This window comes from Typopeltis vanoorti, chromosome 7 (genome assembly GCF_054136105.1).
Source record: "Typopeltis vanoorti isolate ZY-2024b chromosome 7, IOZ_Tvanoo_1.0, whole genome shotgun sequence".
Lineage (NCBI taxonomy): Eukaryota > Metazoa > Arthropoda > Arachnida > Uropygi > Thelyphonidae > Typopeltis > Typopeltis vanoorti.
In genome coordinates this window covers 26,507,501-26,530,531 of record NC_143555.1, presented here as the reverse complement: position 1 = coordinate 26,530,531, position 23,031 = coordinate 26,507,501, and the positions used below count along the sequence as shown (strand labels likewise).

General features: G+C 36.3%; 1 protein-coding gene and 1 pseudogene across 3 annotated transcripts in view; one reads left to right on the top strand and one right to left on the bottom strand.

Moving 5' to 3' along the window:
- Positions 1-23,031, bottom strand: part of Epg5 (ectopic P-granules autophagy protein 5) — a 923,436-nt gene that overhangs the window by 745,703 nt on the left and 154,702 nt on the right. For all 3 annotated transcript variants that reach the window (XM_090395201.1, XM_090395199.1, XM_090395200.1), the window contains exon 6: positions 4,998-5,140. In XM_090395201.1, coding sequence (XP_090251327.1) covers positions 4,998-5,140 — 143 coding nt within the window. The remainder of the gene's footprint in view (positions 1-4,997; positions 5,141-23,031) is intronic.
- On the top strand, positions 20,425-20,606 carry LOC150104533 (U2 spliceosomal RNA; annotated as a pseudogene).

The window sequence follows — 23,031 nt, the reverse complement described above, 5'->3', positions numbered from 1 at the left end:
ATTGTTCCTTTCATATTCTGTTTAACTACCATACCACATGAGATTGGCTCTGCTAACACATTCCTGGATGATAACAATGATTCTTTTCTAATATCCTCATTTTTAATACAATATTGCCATTGATGCCATCCGTTCATGCCACTAATCTTTCTCAGGACTCTCATATCTGCAGTCTCTAGTATTTGGTCAACTGTTTTACTTCTAACCCAGCTCTCAGATCCATAAGTTAAAATTGATTTGAACACTATCTTGTATATACAGGCAATTTAGTACGTTTGACTAATTCCTTCACTTATTCCATATAAATGTATTCAGTTGACTTCCTACCATACCAGCTTTGTTGATCCTGTTGTCTATTTCCATATTTTATTTGCTATCTTCACTAAAAATCGTGCCTAAGTGGCTGATATGTTTTACTTGTTCTATAGATTCTCCATTAACAATGTAGTTGATATTTTCAATGCTTCTGCTTATTATCATTGTCTTTGTCTTTTTATTGCTGACCTTCATACCATATCAATTACAACAGTTATTCAATTTAGTCAGGGAATCTTGCAGACTTGTAGTGGATTTATTTAGAAGTATAACATCATCTGCATAAAGCAAAGAGCTGACATTAACATCTCCAATTTTGATATCATGTTTAATACCACTTTCCTTCATAATGTGATCCATATAGATAATGAATAACACAGAGGATAATGTACATCCTTTTCTGACACAAGATTTAACATTAAACCATCTTCCTGTACTGTCAAGAATTGTCAGAATGCAAGTCAGGAATTTGATGACGATGATGATGTTCCCTTTTAAGAATATATAAGCACAGTTTACAAATTAAATGTTACTAACTTGGTGCCGTTGTATTCACTTCCACCATTTAATCAGTAGCAATCGTTCTTATCTTCATGGTAATAAAGACCAGAATGGCAAGTGAAAGGTATCAACTCTGACAGATTTTGTTTCTTTGAACACATTCATGCTGGCCTATTGTTTTGCACATGATCAGCATCTGGTGGTAGCTTGCTGGTAGAAGTAAGTCTTGTGTAAAGTAATATTTATGAACTTCTTCAAAGTATTCCTACACTTTTAGAAATTTAATAATACAAACAATTAAAGAATTTCTCTTAATTATTAATGAATTATACAATGAGAAAGTAAAGAGCCCTTTCTCTTCTATCATAACTTTGACAGAAGCCAAAGTTATGAAAGCACGTGTAAGAATATCATCTGTCGGCACATGCCTGACAGATGATAAACCGAAAGTCCAAGATGATTTGTCACTTCCTGCCACATGGGTGAGTAGTAAATGACACAATTTGTGTCATGCCTAGTATGAACATGCTAAAAGCATCATAAAAAGTTCTATTCCTTATCATTCAAAAACAAATACATAAAAATTTTCTATCAATTTAATCTCATAAGAATTAGTATAAATTTCATGATATTCCTAATTATATTACTTTCATAGTTTTTCAATGATATGAAGCTAATGTCTCAATCAAGGGTTCCAAAGGTACCAAGCCTCCTGGACAACTTACAGCAACTATGACGAATACAAAACTTAAAAAGCTCCATGCCAGCTCGATCATCGCATGGAATAACAAGGATCATGTTGCTTGTTTGGGTGGAGGGCAAGCTTCGAAAAATAAGTTACAGTCCCCTAAACCAGTGCTTCTCAAACTTCTAGATGTCAAGGCTCCCTTTGGAAAAATTAAAATATTTCACGGCCCCCCACGGTACCAAGCCTCCTGGACAACTTACAGCAACTATGATGAATACAAAACTTAAAAAGCTCCATGCCAGCTCGATCATCGCATGGAATAACAAGGATCATGTTGCTTGTTTGGGTGGAGGGCAAGCTTCGAAAAATAAGTTACAGTCCCCTAAACCAGTGCTTCTCAAACTGCTAGATGTCGAGGCTCCCTTTGGAAAAATTAAAATATTTCACGGCCCCCCCCCTCGAAACAAAATCTTAATATAGACATATATTATTATAATATTTATTGTGTTTATATTCAATACAAAACAAACACAGCAAATATTGCAAAAATCAAATGCAAATATTACATTTTTAGCATCTTACATACACATTTGACATGGCACATTATCTCATACTTTTATATAGATAGATATATCGTTATTGTACATTTGCTGTACAAGCACATGAAATGTAAAATGATTAGTAATAAAGAAAGAATTAAAAACATAAAAGAAGTTTAATAACAATTTAATGTGATGGATGTGTTTCAATACTGCTACACAAAAAGTCAATATCAGGTGAAATATTTGCAACTGCAATTCTTAGATTTCTGCTTTGAATTGAAACTTATGTGAATAAGCATATATTTACTAATATTCATTAAGCGCTGAAATGCGCAGGAAGCAAAATTTGTGAACCTGCACCAATGTGTGATTTTTTTTCCATTAAAATATAAAAAATAACAAAAAAGGAATAATAAATAATGAAAATTAAATATGTTTCTTTTAAGATAAAAAAAATCTACTTAGTCTTAAAACATTTTAAATTTGTTTTCATTATTTCACTCCCCCCCCTCAACAAAACCTATGGCCCCCAAGGGGGCTGCGGCCCACAGTTTGGGAAGCGCTTCCCTAAACAACACTCTCTCAAGATATAGAAGGGCTATCTAAATCCATCGACAAAATAGCCAAAGACAAAGCAACTGACGTCTTGGCTCTCCAGGAAACCCATGTGCCTGACACAGCCCTGAACATACTAAAGATCCCAGGGCTAATTCTCATGTTTTATAACTGCCATCCCAAGCATGGCTTGGAAATTTACATCAGGTTTGGCCTCAAGGACATAACCCAAATTGTACTTGATGCAGAATACTCCACAGGTATTAAAGTTCAAAATACCACCATCTATAATGTCTCCAAACCACCATCGCAATCTTGGCCTAATCAAATGGACTGGCCACCACCAAACCTTGCTATCAATGTTGGTGACTTTAACTCTCATTACACCATGTGGGGCTATTCCTCTAACAATCGGGATGGTAATAATCTAGTTAACTGGATGGATACATATGACATGTATTTTATTTATGATGCCAAGCAGGAAGGCACTCAGCCAGATGGAACAGAACCTACACTCGAGATCTGTGCAAAGACTGAAGACCACTCTCTGCCAACAACCAGAACCATCCTCAACAGATTGCCTAATAATCAGCATTATCCTACACTAATAGAGAGAGGCATATCAATCCCAGTCATCAGCGGAACACCAATCACTAGGTGGAACCTTAACTAGATGAAAAAAGATGAAACTAGATGAAACAGGTCCAACTGGAATGCATTTCAGAAACAAATCAAGCAGACCATTAGAGCAATTCCACCCACCCCTAACTGCTATCCAAGATTTGTTAAACTAATCCAAACTGCAGCCAAAGCCTCTATTCCTAGAGGCTACAGAAAACAATACATCCCATGCTAGAGTAGAGAAACTGAGGAACTTTTAGTCAAATATGAAGAGACTGAAGACCCAACTGTTGCTAAGGAGCTCATAGCAATGCTGGATAAAAATAGAAAGAAAAGATGGATCTCAACCAACGATTTCAACATCTAGAGGGAAAAGCTGGTCACTTCTGAGAAAATTAGGTGGGGCAGAACCAACAGCACACAAAACAACAGAAAAAACGGAAAAAAGAGCCTGCTCTTTTTTCCGCCAAAAAAAGATTCCTTCACAACGGTCTTCCTCAGGGCTCTGTGTTATCCCCTTTAATCTTTAACATCTACGTGTACGACTTACCACATACCAGCTCAAGCAAGTATATGTATGCTGATGACCTAGCATTCCTAGATCAATCCTACCTCTTTTGCCAACCTGGAATCAACCTCAAACACAGACCTGAACGTCCTGGAAGAATACTTCAAGCCAAATCCAACAAAAACCGTGTCCACAGTATTTCACCTGAACAATGTAGAGGCAAATCGCACCTCAACCTTTCTTTCTGTGGAAAAATAGTAGAATACAAGCCTCACCCAAAATACCTTGGGGTGAGCCAGGACAGAAGACTAAACTATAAAAGGCACATCACCAACCTGTCCAACAAAATCAAAATGAGAAACAATATCATTTCAAGGCTTGCTGGAACAACCTGGGATTGTGGTGCAGAAGTCCTAAAGTCATCTGCACTAGCCTTCACATTCTCTGTAGCAGAATATTGTGCCCCCTGTCTGGGAAAGAAGTGCACACGCTAACATTATAGACACCCAGCTAAACTCTACCATGTGCACAATTAGTGGGACAGTGAGAAGCACACCTCTCTCCTGGCTGCCTCTCCTATCTAACATTGCTCCACCAAACATACAGAGAAGACAAGCTTCGATTAAAGAATTGAATAAAGCAATGAGCAACCCACTCCTGCCCCTGCACCAGACTCTCATAAATCCACCTAGTCTTCGCCTAAAATCTAGAAAGCCTTTCTGGTCCATGGACGAACTTTCTTCAGCTGCCCTGCCATCAACACCTGATATGTGGAGAGAATATTGGTCCAACAATTTCCCAACAAATGGCTTCCTGGTAGAAGATCCCTGTGCTCTGCAGCCTGGTTTCGCTCTTCTTAGGAAGATTTGGTCATTAATCAACAGGTAGGGCACTGTTGATTAATGACCAGTGCAGATGTGGCTGCCTGCTACATAAATGGAGACTATTAGACCACCCTTATTGTGAACGACTGCCGAAGGCACCAATTTCACGGTGCTGACCTACAGGACATCTACAAAGTGACAGATGAGGCCTTGGATCGGCTTTCCAGACTCGACATTGGCCTGTAGTTGTTCTGTATTCCTTTTGCCATAAGAATAAATAAATGATATGAATCTTTCCTCAATATATTAAGAAATAAAAATGTATGTTAAAAATGTACTCCTTTAAAAAAAAAATTCCTGGATACCAGTGGTCTAGGAAAATGAACTATTTTATTTCACAAAGAATAAATGTAATAAACAAATTATATGAAAAAAGGCTTTACCAGACTGCTAAGCCACTTTCTGATATCTTCAATAAATTTGTCATCTTTAGTGGAATTTCTCTGAAATATGAAAAGGATGCTAATGCAATTTTTCAGACTTTTAATATCATCTGGCACATTACAGGAGCCATTCACTTGATAACCTAAGAGTAGAAAAAAACAATCCTATTCAATGAATGACATTACTTTAAATCAAGGGGGGTAACAGCACAGAGAGAGAGAGAGAAAGAGATACAGCAAAACATGTCTGTTCTGGACATCTGAATTTCTAATTAAAAAACTATCTTGAATATCCCTGGCTTGGCCAGGAAAAATATTTATCTATTTTATGTGTAGCATGGTTAGCTACTGCATTTTTACATTTTCTTGGAGTAAAATGTTCACTGTTACTATTATCACTATTGTAACTCCAGGAAGTCAACAGATTCACTGTGGAATGTCATCCATGTTTATTACAATGCTCTTTATTTGTCTTAAGTTCATTTACCTTATCTGCACTGGACACACTTCCTGGCAATGCAATAGACACAACCACCACACTCAAAGCAAAAACTGATCCTCATCTCTTGCTCATCCTCTTATAAAGCTTTCAGGGATGACCTTTCAGTAATCTCATTAGTATTAATCTGATACAAATCTATCACCCACTTAACACAACATTCAAAAGACCAAACCATCAAGTCCACTCTTCTCTAGACATGTTGCAAAATCTCTGTCTAGGAAACTAAATGACTAAATCTGTACATATCAAATGCAGCCGAATTAAACCACTGCACAGTGAAACTAGTAATTAATTACGATGGACATCCGGAAAGTAAGTTCCATTTTTAAATATTTTCAGGGCAGTACTGCGATCACAATGGTGCGCATACTTGCTGAGTTTGTTGATTCATTAGCAAGCCATTGATGCCATTTTCAGACATTTTTACAGTGCATATGTTTCTTGGTGTGTGTTTATAGTGTCTAAGAAAATCGAATTGCCCACCATGTGAAATTGGGTCAGTTATCCATTTCTTGAATGTGAGGAACATTAAAGGAGATGAAATTCAGCTCCTTTATGGAGAATAATCCTGAGATTTATGGAGAACAAGCAATGAGTGATTCAATGGTACGAAGATTGGTAAGACTTTTTAATGAATTTTTTATTAATGAATGAAGGACAGGTATGCACGATGATGAACAAAACATGCAACCATATTTAGTGACTGACGATTTGGTGCATTCGGTTGAGGAGAAGATTCGACAGAATAGGGGATTCACTATGACATCACTCTCACTGCAATTTCCAGAAGTTACATGTTCATGTCTTCATGAAATTGTGTTGGAGAAACTGAATTAATGGAAATGGTGTGCACGCTGGGTGCTGAAGTTGCTTACAGAACAACATAAAGGATAGACAAGCAAGGAACTTTGCCTGTAGACTTCTTGGATCAAGGCTTCACAATCAACGCAAGTATGTACTGTCAAACCCTTAAGAAACTGCATCGTGCGATTCCAGAATAAACAACGTGGCATGCTAACCACGGGCAGTGTGTTGATTCATGATAACGCCCACCCACACACAGCCAGCATAACACAACAACTTCTCGCCACCTTCGGCTGGGAACAATTCCATCATCCCCCATATAGTCCTGACCTCGCACCAAGCGACTCTCACCTGCTCAAACATCTGAAATCTTTCCTTGGTGGCCGGCAGTTTCAAGATGTCGACAAGGTCAAAGAAGCGGTCAATACATGGTTCACATCACATGAGGCAACCTTCTACGACGAAGGTATACAACTCTTGGTGCCCCATTATGATAAGTGCCTGAACAATGGTGGAAATTAGGTAGAAAAGTAGTGAAAGATGTCTACTTTAATTTCCAATAAAGTTTTTTTTGCAAGTATATTTTTGTTTCTCTGACAGTCCATCAGAACTTACTTTATGGATGTCCCATGTATAATTATTTTTACATGCTAATGCATTATCACTTTTATTATTAGTATGTGTCATCAGAATTTTTGATTTGTGTCCTCTAAGCTTTAGCTCCTTGTTGACCATCAACAAAAGTCTCATTTATGCCATAACCCTCAATGCATTCTTACTGATCAAATACACAGCATTCCAATTTAAGCTGAAAAAACTGTACATTCTTAAAATTTAACTATCAATCTACTCAATTAACCAATATATATTTCACTATTTATTCAAGTGAAATATTCATTGTCGTAATCATTCATAAAAATATTTTACTGTTATATATAATGAATTACTATAAATAAATAATAATATAAATGTGATCAAGAATCAAATTTAATTATTTAGAGCAGTGAAATTGAATAATATTAACATTTACCATTTGTCTGTATCATAATCAAACAAGTCTGAAATAAAAAGTTGTTTTATTACATGGAAGATCTTACGGGAAAGGCAGAAGAAAACATTGAAAAAATTTCCGATATTTTTAGTAGCTGAAACACATGATGACAGCAATATTGGCAAGGGACCTAGGCAAGAATCCATAAAAATATGTGGCCAGTGAATTCATATGACATTATGCAGTACACACTGACTGGCCACTACAAAAACAGATGGGAGAAAATGGCAAGAAAGGATGGGAGGGGGGGGGGGGGGGGAGAGAGAGACTAAAAAAAAATTGAATGTTATTCACTGTGCCCTTCCATAAAATTACTCAAGCAATTAAAAAGAAATTTTATTAAATACATAGACATAGTCTGTTAAAATTAACTGATACTACTGCTACTTTACTTGATGCTTTAAATGTCAGAAATATAGGCATGTCCATAATAACTGTTGTGGCTATACCATCTGTGCCGGATGTGGTAGTAAAGAGCATGATAAGAAATTTTGCAATGTGCAAAGAAAGGTAAATGTGTCTACTGGCAGGGAGCTCAACCACCTACTCCTGAACATATAAGTGGAAGAAGGAAAAATAAATTATCATCAGTGCCATTGAGTCCAATGCTTGTTGGTGAATAATGTTTGCTTCATGATTCTTGACAATTTGTCTATCCATTGTCAGGTGGCTCAAATCCTGCAAACTCTTTCTGCTATTCCTAAAGTTTTCCTCCATCAACTATCTTGTCTACTTTCTTATGTTTATACTGTCCATTATATCAAGCTTCAAGGTTCTGATCTTTCCACTGTCATCCATTCTGCAGATAGGTCCAAAAATGTTACTTTTCTTTGAATTATTTTCCACATTAAATTCTATTTGTAGTTTACTTTGCTAAGTAGTTCTTTATTTGTTACCTTCTGCATCCATCCACCATCTGATAATTTCCCATGCCTGAACTTTGATTACAAATACTACTACATATAGTGCATCAGTCACACAACTAAGTCTCACTCCAGAAACAATTCCAGAAAGGTCCAATTCAATGAGAACCCACTTATTATGTGGGTTCTCATCGAATTATGGCAGAGATATATAATTGAATGATTCACACTGAATGATTCTAACAAACTATATGATGTGCTAGACTCTATAATTTATATTATATGATGCTAGACATCATATAATTTTTTCAAAAGAAGAGATGGACACTGGCCATCCAATACTACCCTAAATCTGTAGATAAATATTAGCCTGATAAAAGTAAGCCATCTATATCTGGGAAACTGGACAAGTCTAGAATGCCAAAACAATAATAAAATTTGTCTGCTATGCAGTTCTTCATTTATACCTCCTGCATCCATCCACTATCTGATAACTTCACAATACCTGAACTGCTAAGCAGTTCTATACAGAAGAACTGTTATGGGTTTCCTAAAAATATATCAATGTTATCAAGGTTTTGATATATATCATTATTGATATCAATGACCAACTGTCCTTTCCCCACCCTCTATAAAATGAAAAATTCTATCAGCTGAAATCCTGTATGACTCTTTCAGAAGTTGGTTAATCTCAAATCATATCATCCCTCTTTCTCCTGTTTGCTGGTGTCTGCAAATCTACAAATTCTCGATCTATCTTCATAATCAATATTCTACAATCCTGGTATAATTTTTAACACTTTCTTTTCCACTCTCTCCACTGTATCAAATTCACCACAGAAACAAAGGAAAACAGACCTGCACACCTTAGTCCAAGTGAGATCTTATCAATGCCTTGTAAAGAAGCAAAATTACATCCTTATCTTTAAATGTGAAAGTATGTTTCATCATTGAAATTATTTTGAGTTGTATTTGCAATCTTTGCTACATGACCCTGAACTTCAAATTCCTATCTACTACACTCTAACACTAAGATCACTAGCCTAATCGCTTTCTTTTAGCATAATCCCACCAATATAATTAAACATTGGATATCTAATCAAGCCAAAGTGCATGACTTTACATTTACTGACAGTGAACTGACATCCATTTTCCAATGTCCATAATAGCATATATATATATAGAGAGAGAGAGAGATGGGTTAGAAATAAAGCCCTCGATATATATCGAGGGCTTTATTTCTAACCCAACTCTCATATCCATACTGCTAGTTTGGTGTTTTGGCTAATTCCTACCAGTTTTGCCTATTCTGTTATCTATTTTCAGCGATAACTTGCCATCTTCACTAAAAACTTTCCTAAATAGCTAAAATATTTTACTTGTTCTATAGGCTCTCCATTCAGATTGCATTTGATGTGTTCAATGTTTCTGCCTATATTCATATTTGTGATCTTCTTACTGCTGATTTTCATGCCAAATTCGTTACAGTCATTATTCAATTTAGCTAGAGAATCCTGAAGAATGGCACTAGATGTGTTTATTAGTACAACATCATCTCCATAAAACAGAGAGCCAAGTTGGACATCTCCAATTCTAATATCAGGCCTGATGCCAATTTTTTTTTCATAATATGATCCATATAGATCAGGCCTGCACAACTTGACTGTCTTTGAGGGCCAAACCAAACTTGGACCACCTAACCAAGGGACAGATCACTTTGGACCTTGAATCTTAGTCTAGTCCACCTCAGCTAAACTTAAGTAAATTTGTTAGGTCTACAGTAAATACTAATTAATATGCATATTTAAATTTTTTAGAGAGTTACAATTAAAATTATAATCAAAATTATTTACAAACAGATATAGCTGCAAAATTCTTAAATAAAAACCATTTAATCATAAACACGAAGTTTAGTACTAATTTCACTGAGAATATCATACTTATTCTCGATGAAATATCAGTGATTGAATCAGAAATGTGACACATTGCATTTCTTTGTTGCCTCTATTTTATCAAAGTTTGGTGTCACGTTTGAAATGGACATTCTTAATATGTCCTCTAAATTGATATCACTTAAAGATGAACGCCGTTTCACCAACTAAGACTGTTGGCATTTTCAGGGTACATAACTGATGTAAGGCACTAAAAAGTAAAAAAAACTGTTACAGACTATAATCAACTGATTCCAATTATATTAAACAAAGAACAGAGAGCATACAATACATGCATAGAGCGTGCATGATATCACTTGTTGTTATTTAGGAACGTTCTATAGTTGGCACTATAATTCAGTTCTGGTGAGTTGGGGGATCTAAAGGATTAGTCCTTGGTTCCTGTTAAGGTTTTGTATACAGCGTGCAACTGTTGTGGCCTACTTAAAAATTCGGGAGTGGAAGTTCTCCTCCATGTAAGGAATTGTGCTTCTATCCCACTCTGTGGTATGGCTCGTTCTTGAGAAATTAAAAGCTAACCCCGATTTTTCTTCTCTGTTATTATTGACGTCACCTATGTGTTCTTTTTGCCTAATTTCAAGGCTCCTTAAAGTTTGGCTGATGTAATTCAAGCCGCATGAGCAGGGTATGTAATAAACTCCAGCGTGTTTGGAGAAGGGATGGCTATCTTTTGGAGATTTAAGAATCGTCTAATCATTTTTGTAGGTTTAAAGGCCACTCTTATTTTATGTGGTCTAAGGAGTCTAGCAATCTTATTTTTTCCTTGAAGCCGTAAGTTAAGGTCATACAAGTGACCCAAAATGTCACACAAGAAAAATAAATCTTGATTCCATCTTCATCCATTATTTCTGGGAATTTTTCTATATCTACTTTAGATACCAAAAATTCAACTAGTTCATTTTTTAGAGCGACAAAGCATGACAAAATTTTACTGTAGCTCAACCAACGTACATCAGTGTGGTATGGTAGATCCCAGTACTCGTCATCATTTTCTTCTAGAAACATCTGAAACATTCTGTGTTTCAAACTCCGAGCTCGAATATAGTCGACCAGAGAAAATACTACTTTAATCACATGATCAAACTGCAAAACCTTTGAACATAACACCTGCTGATGAATTAGGCAGTGAAATTTTTATAAATAGTTTACCTGCATACTGTTCAATAAATGTTACAGCACCAACATTTTTTGCATGCATAGATGGGGCACCATCAGTGCAAACTGCTACTAAACTCTTAAAATTTAAGGATAGTTTTTCGGTTACACACATCTTTACATTTTCTGCAATCTCCTTTACTGTTGTGCTTCCTTTCTTTGAACACGAACCAGCAAGCTCCTCTGTCATCTCAAATTTTTATTAATGGCTCTTACATATATTAAAAGCTGTGCAGTATCTTTCACGTCAGTACTTTCATCCACAGCAAGCGAATAATAGACAAATTCACTAGCTGATTTTTGCAGGTTATCTTTAAGATCCACGGCAATATCAGCCACCCTGTGCTGAACAGTCATACCGGACAAACTGATATTTTCAAAATTATTTTTCTTATCAGGACACAATTCGGAAACGGCAATCATCAGACCCTTTTTTATCAACTCTCCCTCAGTAAATGATTTACCAGCACAAACTATTTCTTGTGATATTTTTCAGCTTACCTTTGTGGCAACTTCATTTGCCGATGTCACATTTTTAAGGCTTGTTGCTCACTAATAAGGACTTTCAATAACTTTGCTGCTTTTATTTGATTTTCACTTGCATCCAACTTGCCAAGGTTAAGATATTTCGATTCAAAATGGCATCTCAGATTGTACTCTTTTGGCACAGCAATAGATTCCCGGCAAACAATGCACACTATTTTGTCCTCAAACGATGTAAAAAAATATTTGTTTGTCCACTCAGGGTTAAATGCTCGATGTTCCGAATCTATTTTATGCTTTTAACTTAAGCTCATTGTGTCGAGATTGACAATATTAATTGCAAAAAGCTAATGATGAAAAACGCTACAAAGGCACGGCCAACTTTGTGTAATACGATTCATTCTCTTTCTAGAGATCAAGTCGTTATCACGGAAATGTCTCTTTGAATTTTTCTGCGGCGACACTAGCACTAACAAAACCTCGAAGCGAGTGTAATAGTTTGTTATTAAATACGAACAGTGGGAATAACTCCAAATGCAATTTATTGTGAAGTTGAAAGAAACATGATTAACATTAATCGCATGAACGTAACATGCAGTCTCAGTAAAAACGTAATTTAACACTAGGAAAAAATTGTCTAATCGTCATATGATTAAATAATTTCAATCAGGCAGACGGGTCAAAATAAATAGCATTGTGAGCCGCATGCAGCCGAATGTTGTGCAGGCCTGATATAGATGATGAATAGGACTGGAGAGAATTGCACTAGATGTGTTTATTAGACCATCATCATCATCTGCATAAAGCAAAGAGCTAAATTTCATATATCTAAATTTAATATGGGGATGCTTATGGGTCAAAGTTGTAACTGAGAGGAGACCTCCACATAGCCTTTAAAGGAATGCGGAGAACTGACCAGGGCTTCTGACCTAATGTCCAATTCTCACCTTCTCGTGGTGCACTCTGTTAGGTATCTACCTGGATACCGATGAACGAGGATGGGCTGACAATTTGGGATTTAGCCGACCAAACTGTATTCTTATTGGCTTAAACCAAAAATACATCATGACAGAATTTCATGTTGGCTGGGGCGACACCCAGTAAAACAAGGCCCATGTTGTTTTTGCCAGGGAACCATGGCAAACAGCGAAAAGTCAGCTACTGGAACAAATCTTAAAACACACCCCAACTCAACATCACCAGAGTTAAAGATCAGTACTATCAACATAAGAAGCCTGAATGGCAAAGAAATTGAGTTAGCTGAAGAATTAGATAAGTAGCAGATCGACATAATAGGAGTGACTGAAAAAACAAAAAAGACAAAAACTGGCGAGAACTTTCTGAACAATAAATACAAAATGTTATATTCAGGAAATGACAATCAAGGAAAAGAAGAAGTAGCCATAGTATTCAACACAAAATACGAGGCTAATCTTCTTGAATGGCAGGCAGTCTTAAGTAGAGTGATGTGGGTAAATATCAGAATCGGGAACTGGACAATGAGACTTATTTGTGCCTATGGTCCCACAGAAGGTTCTACTAAGGTAGAAGTGGAGGAATTTTTTGAGGCTTTAGAAAAAGCAACTGACACAATGAAAAAGGAAAAGTTGGTCCTTGTTGGGGATCTATACAGCAGAGTAGGAAATAATTGTCAGAGATACAAAAATATTTTGGGAAAATTTAAAGAAAACAGCAAAGCTAATAATAATGGCAAATACATGTTGGATTTCTGCTCGGAGCATGGACTGATTATTATTTACACAATGTTCCAACATAAAAATGTGCACAAATTCACATGGAGAGAAGAGGCAAGGAATAAGAAAAGTCTCATTGACTATGTTATTGTTGATAGTGATGTTTTCTCCTTGGTGCAGAACACAAGAGTATACAAAGGATTTGAAATTGGAAGTGATCACTATTTAGTCTTTGGCAGGATAAAATTTAATTTCATTTTGAAAAGAAGAACATGTAAGAAAGTTTTAAAGTGAATAAAAGTTCAGCAGCTCTCAGATATGATCTGTAGAATAAAACACACAAAGATTATTGACGAAAAAATGAAAGAGTTTGAGAACAGAAACCAAACCTTGGAGATTCAGTCGCAAAAAAAAAAAAATTTTTTTTTTCCTCTTGTACTATTTAGCATGTTATGCACATTTCATGAGATTCTATTGTAATCATGCGCCCTAACTGTATGTTATTCCTATATTTGTTTAAATACTGTACTGATGATGTCCTAAGATACTTAGGATGAAATATTTACAATTAAATAATTTTCACTGTGGTTTATGTGTGTGTTTCTTCTAATTAGGAGTAGATGATATTCGACCAGAAATGCTGAAGTATGGAGGTATAAAAGTCTTACAGTGGTTGCACTGCACTGGGCAGAAATACAAAGTCTATTCTAATCATCTATTCTGATGATTGGAGTAGAGCTCTCATAGCACCCATATAAAAAAAAGGACATAAAACTGAATGTGAGAATTACAGAGGTACTTCCTTACTGAGTGTGCCTGGCAAGATTTAATGAAAGTATACTTGAGAAACGGTTGAAAAGAATTGTGGAAGAAAGCTTGGTGAAGAACAAGCTGGATTCAGGCCAAATAGAGGCTCTCAGAATCAGATCAGCAGATGTTAACAAATCTTTCTATCTGCCCATCATAGGCTGAGTCACAGGGAACTTCATACACTCCAGGGTGTGCTAGAGTATGATGTTTATCCTTAGGCGAGCAGATAAGAGTTGCTAATTTAACATGAGGTTTGAGTGTGGTGCGAAGGGCATGTTTCATCAGTACTTTGGCTATCTTTTCTGATGTACCTCTGATGGGGAACAGAAATGGTAATGTTGTGTTCCTGTGCATTAGGGAAGGGAGGGGTAATGGGGGCTATGTAGTATTTTATCTATTTTGTAGGAACTGTAACTGTTAGCCAGGAATATATGGTGCAGATATTCGAGTTCTATGGACAGAGCTGTAGCATAAGAACAAATAGCTCTGACTCTGTGTGTTTTTAAAATGCCATACTAATCGACTGGATGATGATGTGATTTTGGAAGTTTATTTTGCACTTGGTTAGACTATAACAGATTTAGTTTAATCCTTTATCCAAGTGTAAGCAAATAAAGTTTGCACCTGAAAATATCTTCAGGTGGTACATCCCTTGGCAACTCGTAGCAAAGGTGGACCAAGCTTTCGTCACTCCTTGTGTCAGTATCTCCCATAATGCAAAGCAGATCTCCTTGCAGACATGTATACTGCCATGCATAGTGGCTCTTCCCTTATGCCATGCATAAGGGAAGAGCCACTACCCAGACTGGTTTCGACCTTTATTAAGGTCTCATCAATGGGAGGCAGGCCCAGAGTGGTGATACTAAGGCAAAAGCAATGGAGAGGTCATATTTACCTATACGAGTTGCCAACAGGTGCACCACCTCATTATTAAATTACTCTGGATTTAGTGAAAGAGGTTTGAAGTTTATTTTGCCCTTGGTTAGACTATAATAAATTTAGTTTAATCCTTTAGGATTAAACTAAAAACTAAAGGATTAACTAAATTTATTATAGTCTAACCAAGTGCAAAATAAACATCCATCTTTCTCTAAATCCAGAGTAATTAGTTTAATCAAGGATTAAACTAAAAACTAAAGGATTAAACTAAATTTATTATAGTCTAACCAATTGCAAAATAAACTTCCAACATCTTTCTCTAAATCCAGAGTAATTTAATAATAAGGTGGTACACCGGCTGGCAACTCGTATAGGTAAATATAACCTCTTCATTGCTTTTGCCTTAGCATCATCACTCTTGGTCTGCCTCCCACTGACAAGACCTCAATAAAGGTCGAAACCGGTCTGGGTAGTTGCCCCTACCTTAATGCATGGCAGTATACATGTCTGCAAAGAGATGTGCTTTGTATTATGGAAGATACTTAGACAAGGAGTGATGAGAGCTTGGTCTACGTTTGCTACAAGTTGCCAAGGGATGTACCACCTTACCTCAGTCCTGAAGATATTTTCAGGTGCAAACTTTGTTTGCTTACACTTTATTATTAAATTATCCACATCATCATATAATAAAACTAAATTTATTATATGATGATGTGATTGTTTATGTAGATATCTTCCTGTGTGTCTTGGTTTACTATAAATGGAAAAAAATAGTGATCCATCTGAAAGGCAGGTGACTAAAGTGTCAAGAAAAGGTAAACAATTATTAGATTCTTTTTCTACTGTGAAGTGGATTTTGGGGTATTGGCTGTTTAGGTAGGTGACAAACACTTCCAAATCTTGTCCATGGGGACAAATGGCAAACATCATTGACGTAACATAACCACACTAGGGGGCTTGTATGTAGCTGTGGCAAGTGCCTTGTTTTCAAAGTGTTCCATGTAAAAGTTTGCTAGATGGGGGGGAATCTGTAGCAATACCATGAATCTGTTAGTAGATTTTTCCATCATCATTATCAAATTCCTGATATATACCCTCAAGAGGTGTACAGGGTATGATAGTACTACATGAAAAATTTACACCATTACTAATTTCCTATCTACAATTTTCCTCCGAATCAGTCTGTTACCTGTAAAGACTCCAATATTGTCAGGTCTTATATTTCTGTCTTCTAAGGCACTTTTTACTATCAATCAACATATATCTTGGTCTTCCTCTATGTCTTTTTCCTGAAAACACTTGTTTTGCTAATTTTTCCTCTCCCATTCTACTTAAGTGACCATACCACCTGAGATTAGTTCTGCTATTGCATTCCCGGATGCTGATGATATCAAGTTCTTTCCTAATATCCTGATTTTTAATATCATATTGCCATTGATGCCATATCTGCAGTCTCTAGTCTTAGGTCAACTATTTTACTTCTAACCCAGCTCTCAGATCCATAAGTTAAAATTGGTTTGAACACCGTCTTGTATACAGCTATGTTAGTGTTCCGACTAATTTCTCTCTTATTCCACATGAATTTATTCAGTTGACTTCCTACCATACCAGCGTTACTAATTCTGTTGTCTATTTCCATATGTAATTTACCATCTTCGCTAAAAATCATGCCTAAGTAGCTGAAATGTTTTACCTGTTCTATAGGTTCTATATTCACAATGCAGTTGATATTTTCAATGATTCTGCCTATTTTCATTGTCTTTGTCTTTTTAATGCTGACCGTCATACCACATCTATTACAACAGTTATTCAATTTAGTCAGAGAATCTTGCAGACTTGTAGCAGATTTATTTAGAAGTATAACATCATCCACATAAAGCAAAGAGATGAGATTAACACCTCCAATTTTGATATCAGGTTTAATACCACTTTCTTTCATAATGTGATCCATATAGATAATGAATAACAGAGGGGATAATCCTTGTACATCCTTGTCTGACACCAGATTTAATATTAAACCACCTTCCTGTACCTCCTTCAATACTAACCGCTGACTTAAAACTCATATAAAGCCTTAATGCTTGATATAATGCCCCATTAACACGATATAACTGTAGCGTTTTGAATAGCTTCTCTCTTGGCACCTTGTCATACGACTTTTTGAGATCTACAAAACTTACATACAGATCAGTGTTATATTCCCATGATTTCTCAACTATCTGTCATAAAGTGAAAATCTGATTCTGATAGCCTCTATTTGGCCTGAATCCAACTTGTTCTTCACCAAGCTTCTCTTCCACAATCCTTCTCAACTGTTTCTTAAGTATACTTGCATATATCTTACCAGGAACACTCCGTAATGAAATACCTCTTTAATTCTCACATTCAGTTTTATTTCCCTATTTATATATAGGTACTATGAGAACACTACTACAATTATCTGGAATTCGTCCCTCTGTCCAGGCCTTCTGAACTATGCAGTGCAACTACTGTAAGACTTTTATACCTCCATACTTGAGCATTTCTGGTCAAATATCATCTACTCCAGCTGCCTTTCCACAATTCAGGCTTTTGATGGCTTTTTCTATCGGGGGAAATTTAGACTTGATGAAATCAAGAGTATCTATAAGTGGTACACTGGTAAATAAAGAGATGACATCAAACTAACCATTATGTCTGAATTTTTAAGGATATGATTTTTAACTAGTGATTTGAAATGGACTGAATTTTTTTACAAAAGTAGAGGAGTTGCCAATAAGAGGGACAAGAGACTTCACTAACTGTTGCACAAGTTTATACATGGGACTATCTATGTTATCAACTATAGGGCATAGGGGGATATTAGATTTGTGGATTTTTGGTAATCCATAAATGCAGGGTGGTTTAACACAAACTGGTTTTATTTTATAAAATAGTTCATTTGGTGTTGTTAATAACATTAAAATATAAGATGAATAACCATTAACACCTAAGCTTATCTGTTAAATGGATAAGATTGTAGTCTGAATTATCAAAAGGAGCAGTCAACTAAACAACGTATCTGGAAGGAGAATTAAGAGATTCAGATTGTCAGAAATTCTGGTAGAGAAATGAACAATTTGTTTCAGGTCACTGCTTGCAACAAAAATCTCTGCCTCTCTTCCAGCTTGGTCAGTGAAATTCGAAAAAGGAAATCAATTAGAATTATGGACATTGAAATCATCAAGAAGAATGACTTCATTCTTTTGCAAATTTGGACTGAATGAAATTGATCTTTGAAGATAATAAGTCAAAGAGGTTAGAAAGATTTTCAGAACTGGGAGAAAGGTAGAGGCAGCAACAAATGAATCAAAATGGGGCAACAAAATTTTAAGCCACAGGAAGTCAAAATGGTGAGATTCTAGGTTAGGCATCCTTTTTCAAGGCATATATCAGAAGGCACAAAAGCAAAGCACCTCCTTTATGGCAGGAGTCATAGGATGTAATTTAGATAGTTAAGATGGGTTGTGGTTATTTTAATGTTTAATAGAAATATGGGGTTTAATCAGAAACAAAACATCAGGTTTGGATAACTGAAGATGATGATTCACGCAATTTAAGTTACTGTTGATGCCACGAATGTTGGTAAAGTGAATACGAAATTTATTTATTATTGGTGTGTGTGTGTGTGTGAGAGATTTTTTTTTCCACTATACATGCAGCATGAGAAAATAGACTCTTTAAGATATCACCCATACAGAGGGTATCCAGTCTCCAAACTACAATATGGCCTCGACAGTGCCCCCCATACCATGCCCTCCCCTCCCCCCCTCAGGCATAACCTGGCAGTGTAGTTGGCAGCAAGATTAAGCACCAGATAATCAGGGCATCTCCTAAACAATGCATTTCCATCTGGTTCATTCCTGTACACTAACTAGCAGTCTCTAAACTAATTCCACTAAAATCAGGGCTACACCACCAAATTCCCAAAATCAATGTTGACAAAAAGACCTCCACCACGATAACAAGACTCTGAACAGGACATTTTAGAGGAATGAAGATCGATATGAATCATACAAGAACATATAGAAACTGCAATAACTGCCCTAATATTGAACTGACACTCACTCACATTTTTACCTGTACAGCAGCCTTGCAAGCAATAGACCCTAATCCTGAACAACAGCTCTATACAAATAAAATCGTTGAATAGCCAAAGCAGTTCAAGGAGCACGTGGAAATATCTAAGACTCTTCAAAGGACAAAACAACAATGACAACAGGCAGTCAGCCTGTGGAACTGACTTACTGTTGTACCCTTGAAGATGGGGGAAAATACTGGATCCCTGCAGAATGTTTAGTGCACCCTCAAAATGTATCACTCACACTACATGTTGAAGGTTGTGGGGGGGGGGGGGGGTTCCAGACCCCTTGCTCAAGGAACCAAACATGGTGATAACCATTTCAGGTAATCATCGACACCACTGAGTTTTCAATAAACAAGGTAGCATTTCACCAGGTGATGAAATTCATTTACTCCAACTAGAAATGAATTCCTTTGCAGCAGTAAGTAGTAATACTCACTATCACTAGAGCCCCTTTAATAGAAACAGACCATATCATGAGAAGATGATGTTGACGACCAGGAGAGGCTGTATATTATGCATTACCCACTTAGTGGCCTAGTACAATAAAGCTACTTGTTTTTCTTGCACTTGGTGTCTGTTGGGGTAGAGATGTTATCACTATACAGAGACATTTTCATTCATCTTCTAACAGAATAGGCATAGTGAGCAAAACTCTGTTCTGCTCCACTATGCCTATCTATTTTATTCCTATGAATAAAAATGAATCATCTCTGTTTTATGGCAAGCATGCCCATGGTATTAAATATTTCCTAATTTCTGCTATCGTTGTTTGAATTTTTTTTTATGTTAATAAAATTCAAGTTTAATATTAACTTTGTTATGTTTTTGTTTTCTTTCATTACATGTAGTAAGGACATACATTTTATGAAGCTTTAGTTTCAGTTTATATATGTGTGTGTGTGTGTGTGTGTGTGTGTGTGTGTGTGTGTGTGTGTACGTGTGCATGCCCATGTGTTTCCTTTTTCTCCGATGGAGAAAGAGATGATCCTAGAAGTAGTCCAACACCAGAGCAACTTGGGACAAAGGTGGAGAAGGCTACACAACTTTGCAACCTTCTGAAAATCAGCTTAATATAAGGGAATATGGGGACCCTGTATCAAATATTAAACTAAGAACAGATACTACATTTTTTGCTACTTGGCTTTTTGGCTAATATAAGAATGTAGTATGTGTCCTTATCAGCTTAATGTCTAATGTGGACCACTAGATATGAAACTGATTTTTAGAAGGCAGCAATTTGCTTGGGACTTGCTCCACCCCTTTGCTGTGGTTCCCTGTTATTGTACCTCAGTTCCCTCGGGGGTATCATTTCTCAGCTTTTATACATATAGAGAGGGGGGGGGGGGGGTGAGAGCACATGCCAGGTCAAGATGTAAAATGTATTTTTTACTATGGCTGGCAGTCAGAAAAGTTTGAAAAATACTGCATTAATCAACCTGACAAAGAGATGGGTAGTAAATGTATATATCTGGACATTACCTCACTCCTGGAGAAAATTCGGTACTTGCCAAAGGACATGATGTTGCTATAGTGGCTAAAAAAACCATACCTAGATTTCCTGCATAACAATGAGAGGAACTTACCCATCCTTTCAAGTGATGATGCTAATAAACTCTGATTAAAAGCCACCTAAATACTACTCAGTCTACCCCCTTCCCCAAACACACACCACCACCAACCTTGTCTTCAACTTATAATAAAAGTAGTTTAATCCTTTTTCCAAGTGTGAGCAAACAAAGTTTGCGCCTGAAAGTATCTTCAGGACTGGGGTAAGGTGGTACAACACCAGGGAAACTCGTTGCAAAGGTGGAGTAAGCTAACCAACACTCCTATCTCAGTATCTCCTTGCGGATATGTCCTCAATAAAGGTCGAAACTAGTCTGGGTAGTGGCCCTTCCCTTAATGCATAACATGAGACATATCCTCAAGGAGATGTGTTTTGCATTATAGGAGATACTGAGATAGGAGTGTTGGTTAGCTTACTCCACCTTTGCAATGAGTTGCCCTGGTGTTGTACCACCTTACCCCAGTCCTGAAGATACTTTCAGGAGCAATCTTTGTTTGCTCACACTTGGAAAAAGGATTAAACTAATTTTATTATACTCTAACCAAGTGAAAAATAAACTTTCAACTTGTCTTCAGCTAAAATCAAGGACCTAAAATCCTTGAGGCATGCCAATCAGCTAACGAAGACAAGAGCAAATGAAGGAAAAGCTGCAGTAATCATCAACACCACTGAGTACAACAAAAAAAAAATTTCTTTCTATTACAAGATCAAGCCACTTACCAAAGATTACTCAAAACCTTACCAATTGCAAAATTAATAACCTGAATTCTCTACTCAATAAAGTGATCAGCTGGGATGAAGATACCATAAAAAACTGAAGGAAGACCCATTTGGGAAAACTCCAAATTTCTGTGGCCTGACAAAAATTTACAAAGAAGGAGTTCCACTCAAGACTCTCCCACCTATTGTTTAGTCAAATTCCTAGCTGATGCATCAAGAACCCTGAATCTGTGGTGCAAATCCCTATCCCATACATCACTGGCATCTTGGAGACAATTAGAAAGATCCTAGATACAGTTTAGTCCCTAAATTCTTCTCTATGAACAAAATGTCCTCCTGGTAACTATCCACAAAAATATAAACAGTCCCCATCTCTCCCTCCCTGTTGATTACCAGGTTCAATATTATTGCTTCACTTATACTTTTTAAGACAAACAGGATATTTGGTCCAAAAAAAAAAAAAAACACTATAAAAATGTGAATCTTATATCAACAACAATAAACCTGAAAATCTGGCCTTGCACAGTAAAAAGGGGGACACTGACAATACCCTCTCATCCAATACTTGCCTTTTACATCAGTGCCAGTTTAAGTATAAGCAGTTATTTAATGAGAGTTTGAAGCACTGTCGAAACTTAAATTGAAATGACTGTCGATCTCTGCAAGATTTGCAGAGTCTCATCCTCATAAATAGCAAGCAGAAGCATTTATCCTCCCCTTTTAATATATAATGCTGTGTCATTCAACCTTTTTATCTAATTTTTATTTTATCATACCTCATAATTAATTCTTTTTAATTTCAGCTTTAATTGCAATCTCATTTTATATTGTAACCACCTGCATGGCACAGCTGCATGTGGCTCAGTTCAGTAAATGTTCTAGCTTCACCTTGTGATTATGCTAATATACTAATGATAGCTCCTGGCTGAAATATGTACAAAAAATAAAATTATTATTCATTATTCTGGAGAATACACATGTCTAATAGACATTAGGAAATTGATGAACTTTACCTAATACTAGAAGCACTTTTTATGATAGCACTTAAAAAAAAAAAAAAGATATCCTGCCAAGTAAATTTTTGTGTTCTTTCAAAAAATTTATAAGATGTGTTTTAAGATTTCAAAATGTTTTGGTATGAAGCAAATGCTTAGCTTGGAATGCCAACATATCAGTTACATTATACTGGAGCATGAAACTGATTCTGATTGTTTATTTAACTACTTAAAATTTACAGTTCTGAAGAAAGCAAAAATGTTTGCTTTCAAGGACCAAGAGAAAGAGAGAGAGTAATAGATTATACACACCATTTTTTGGACATTCCACAGTGAAGTGGAAACACAACATGGAAATAACTGTCCTCAACAACAGAGAAAAAACTCCGTATTGAAAAAAAAGCAGCAACTGTTCTCTGATTTCAACAAATAATTTCACTTGCTAGGGTAACAT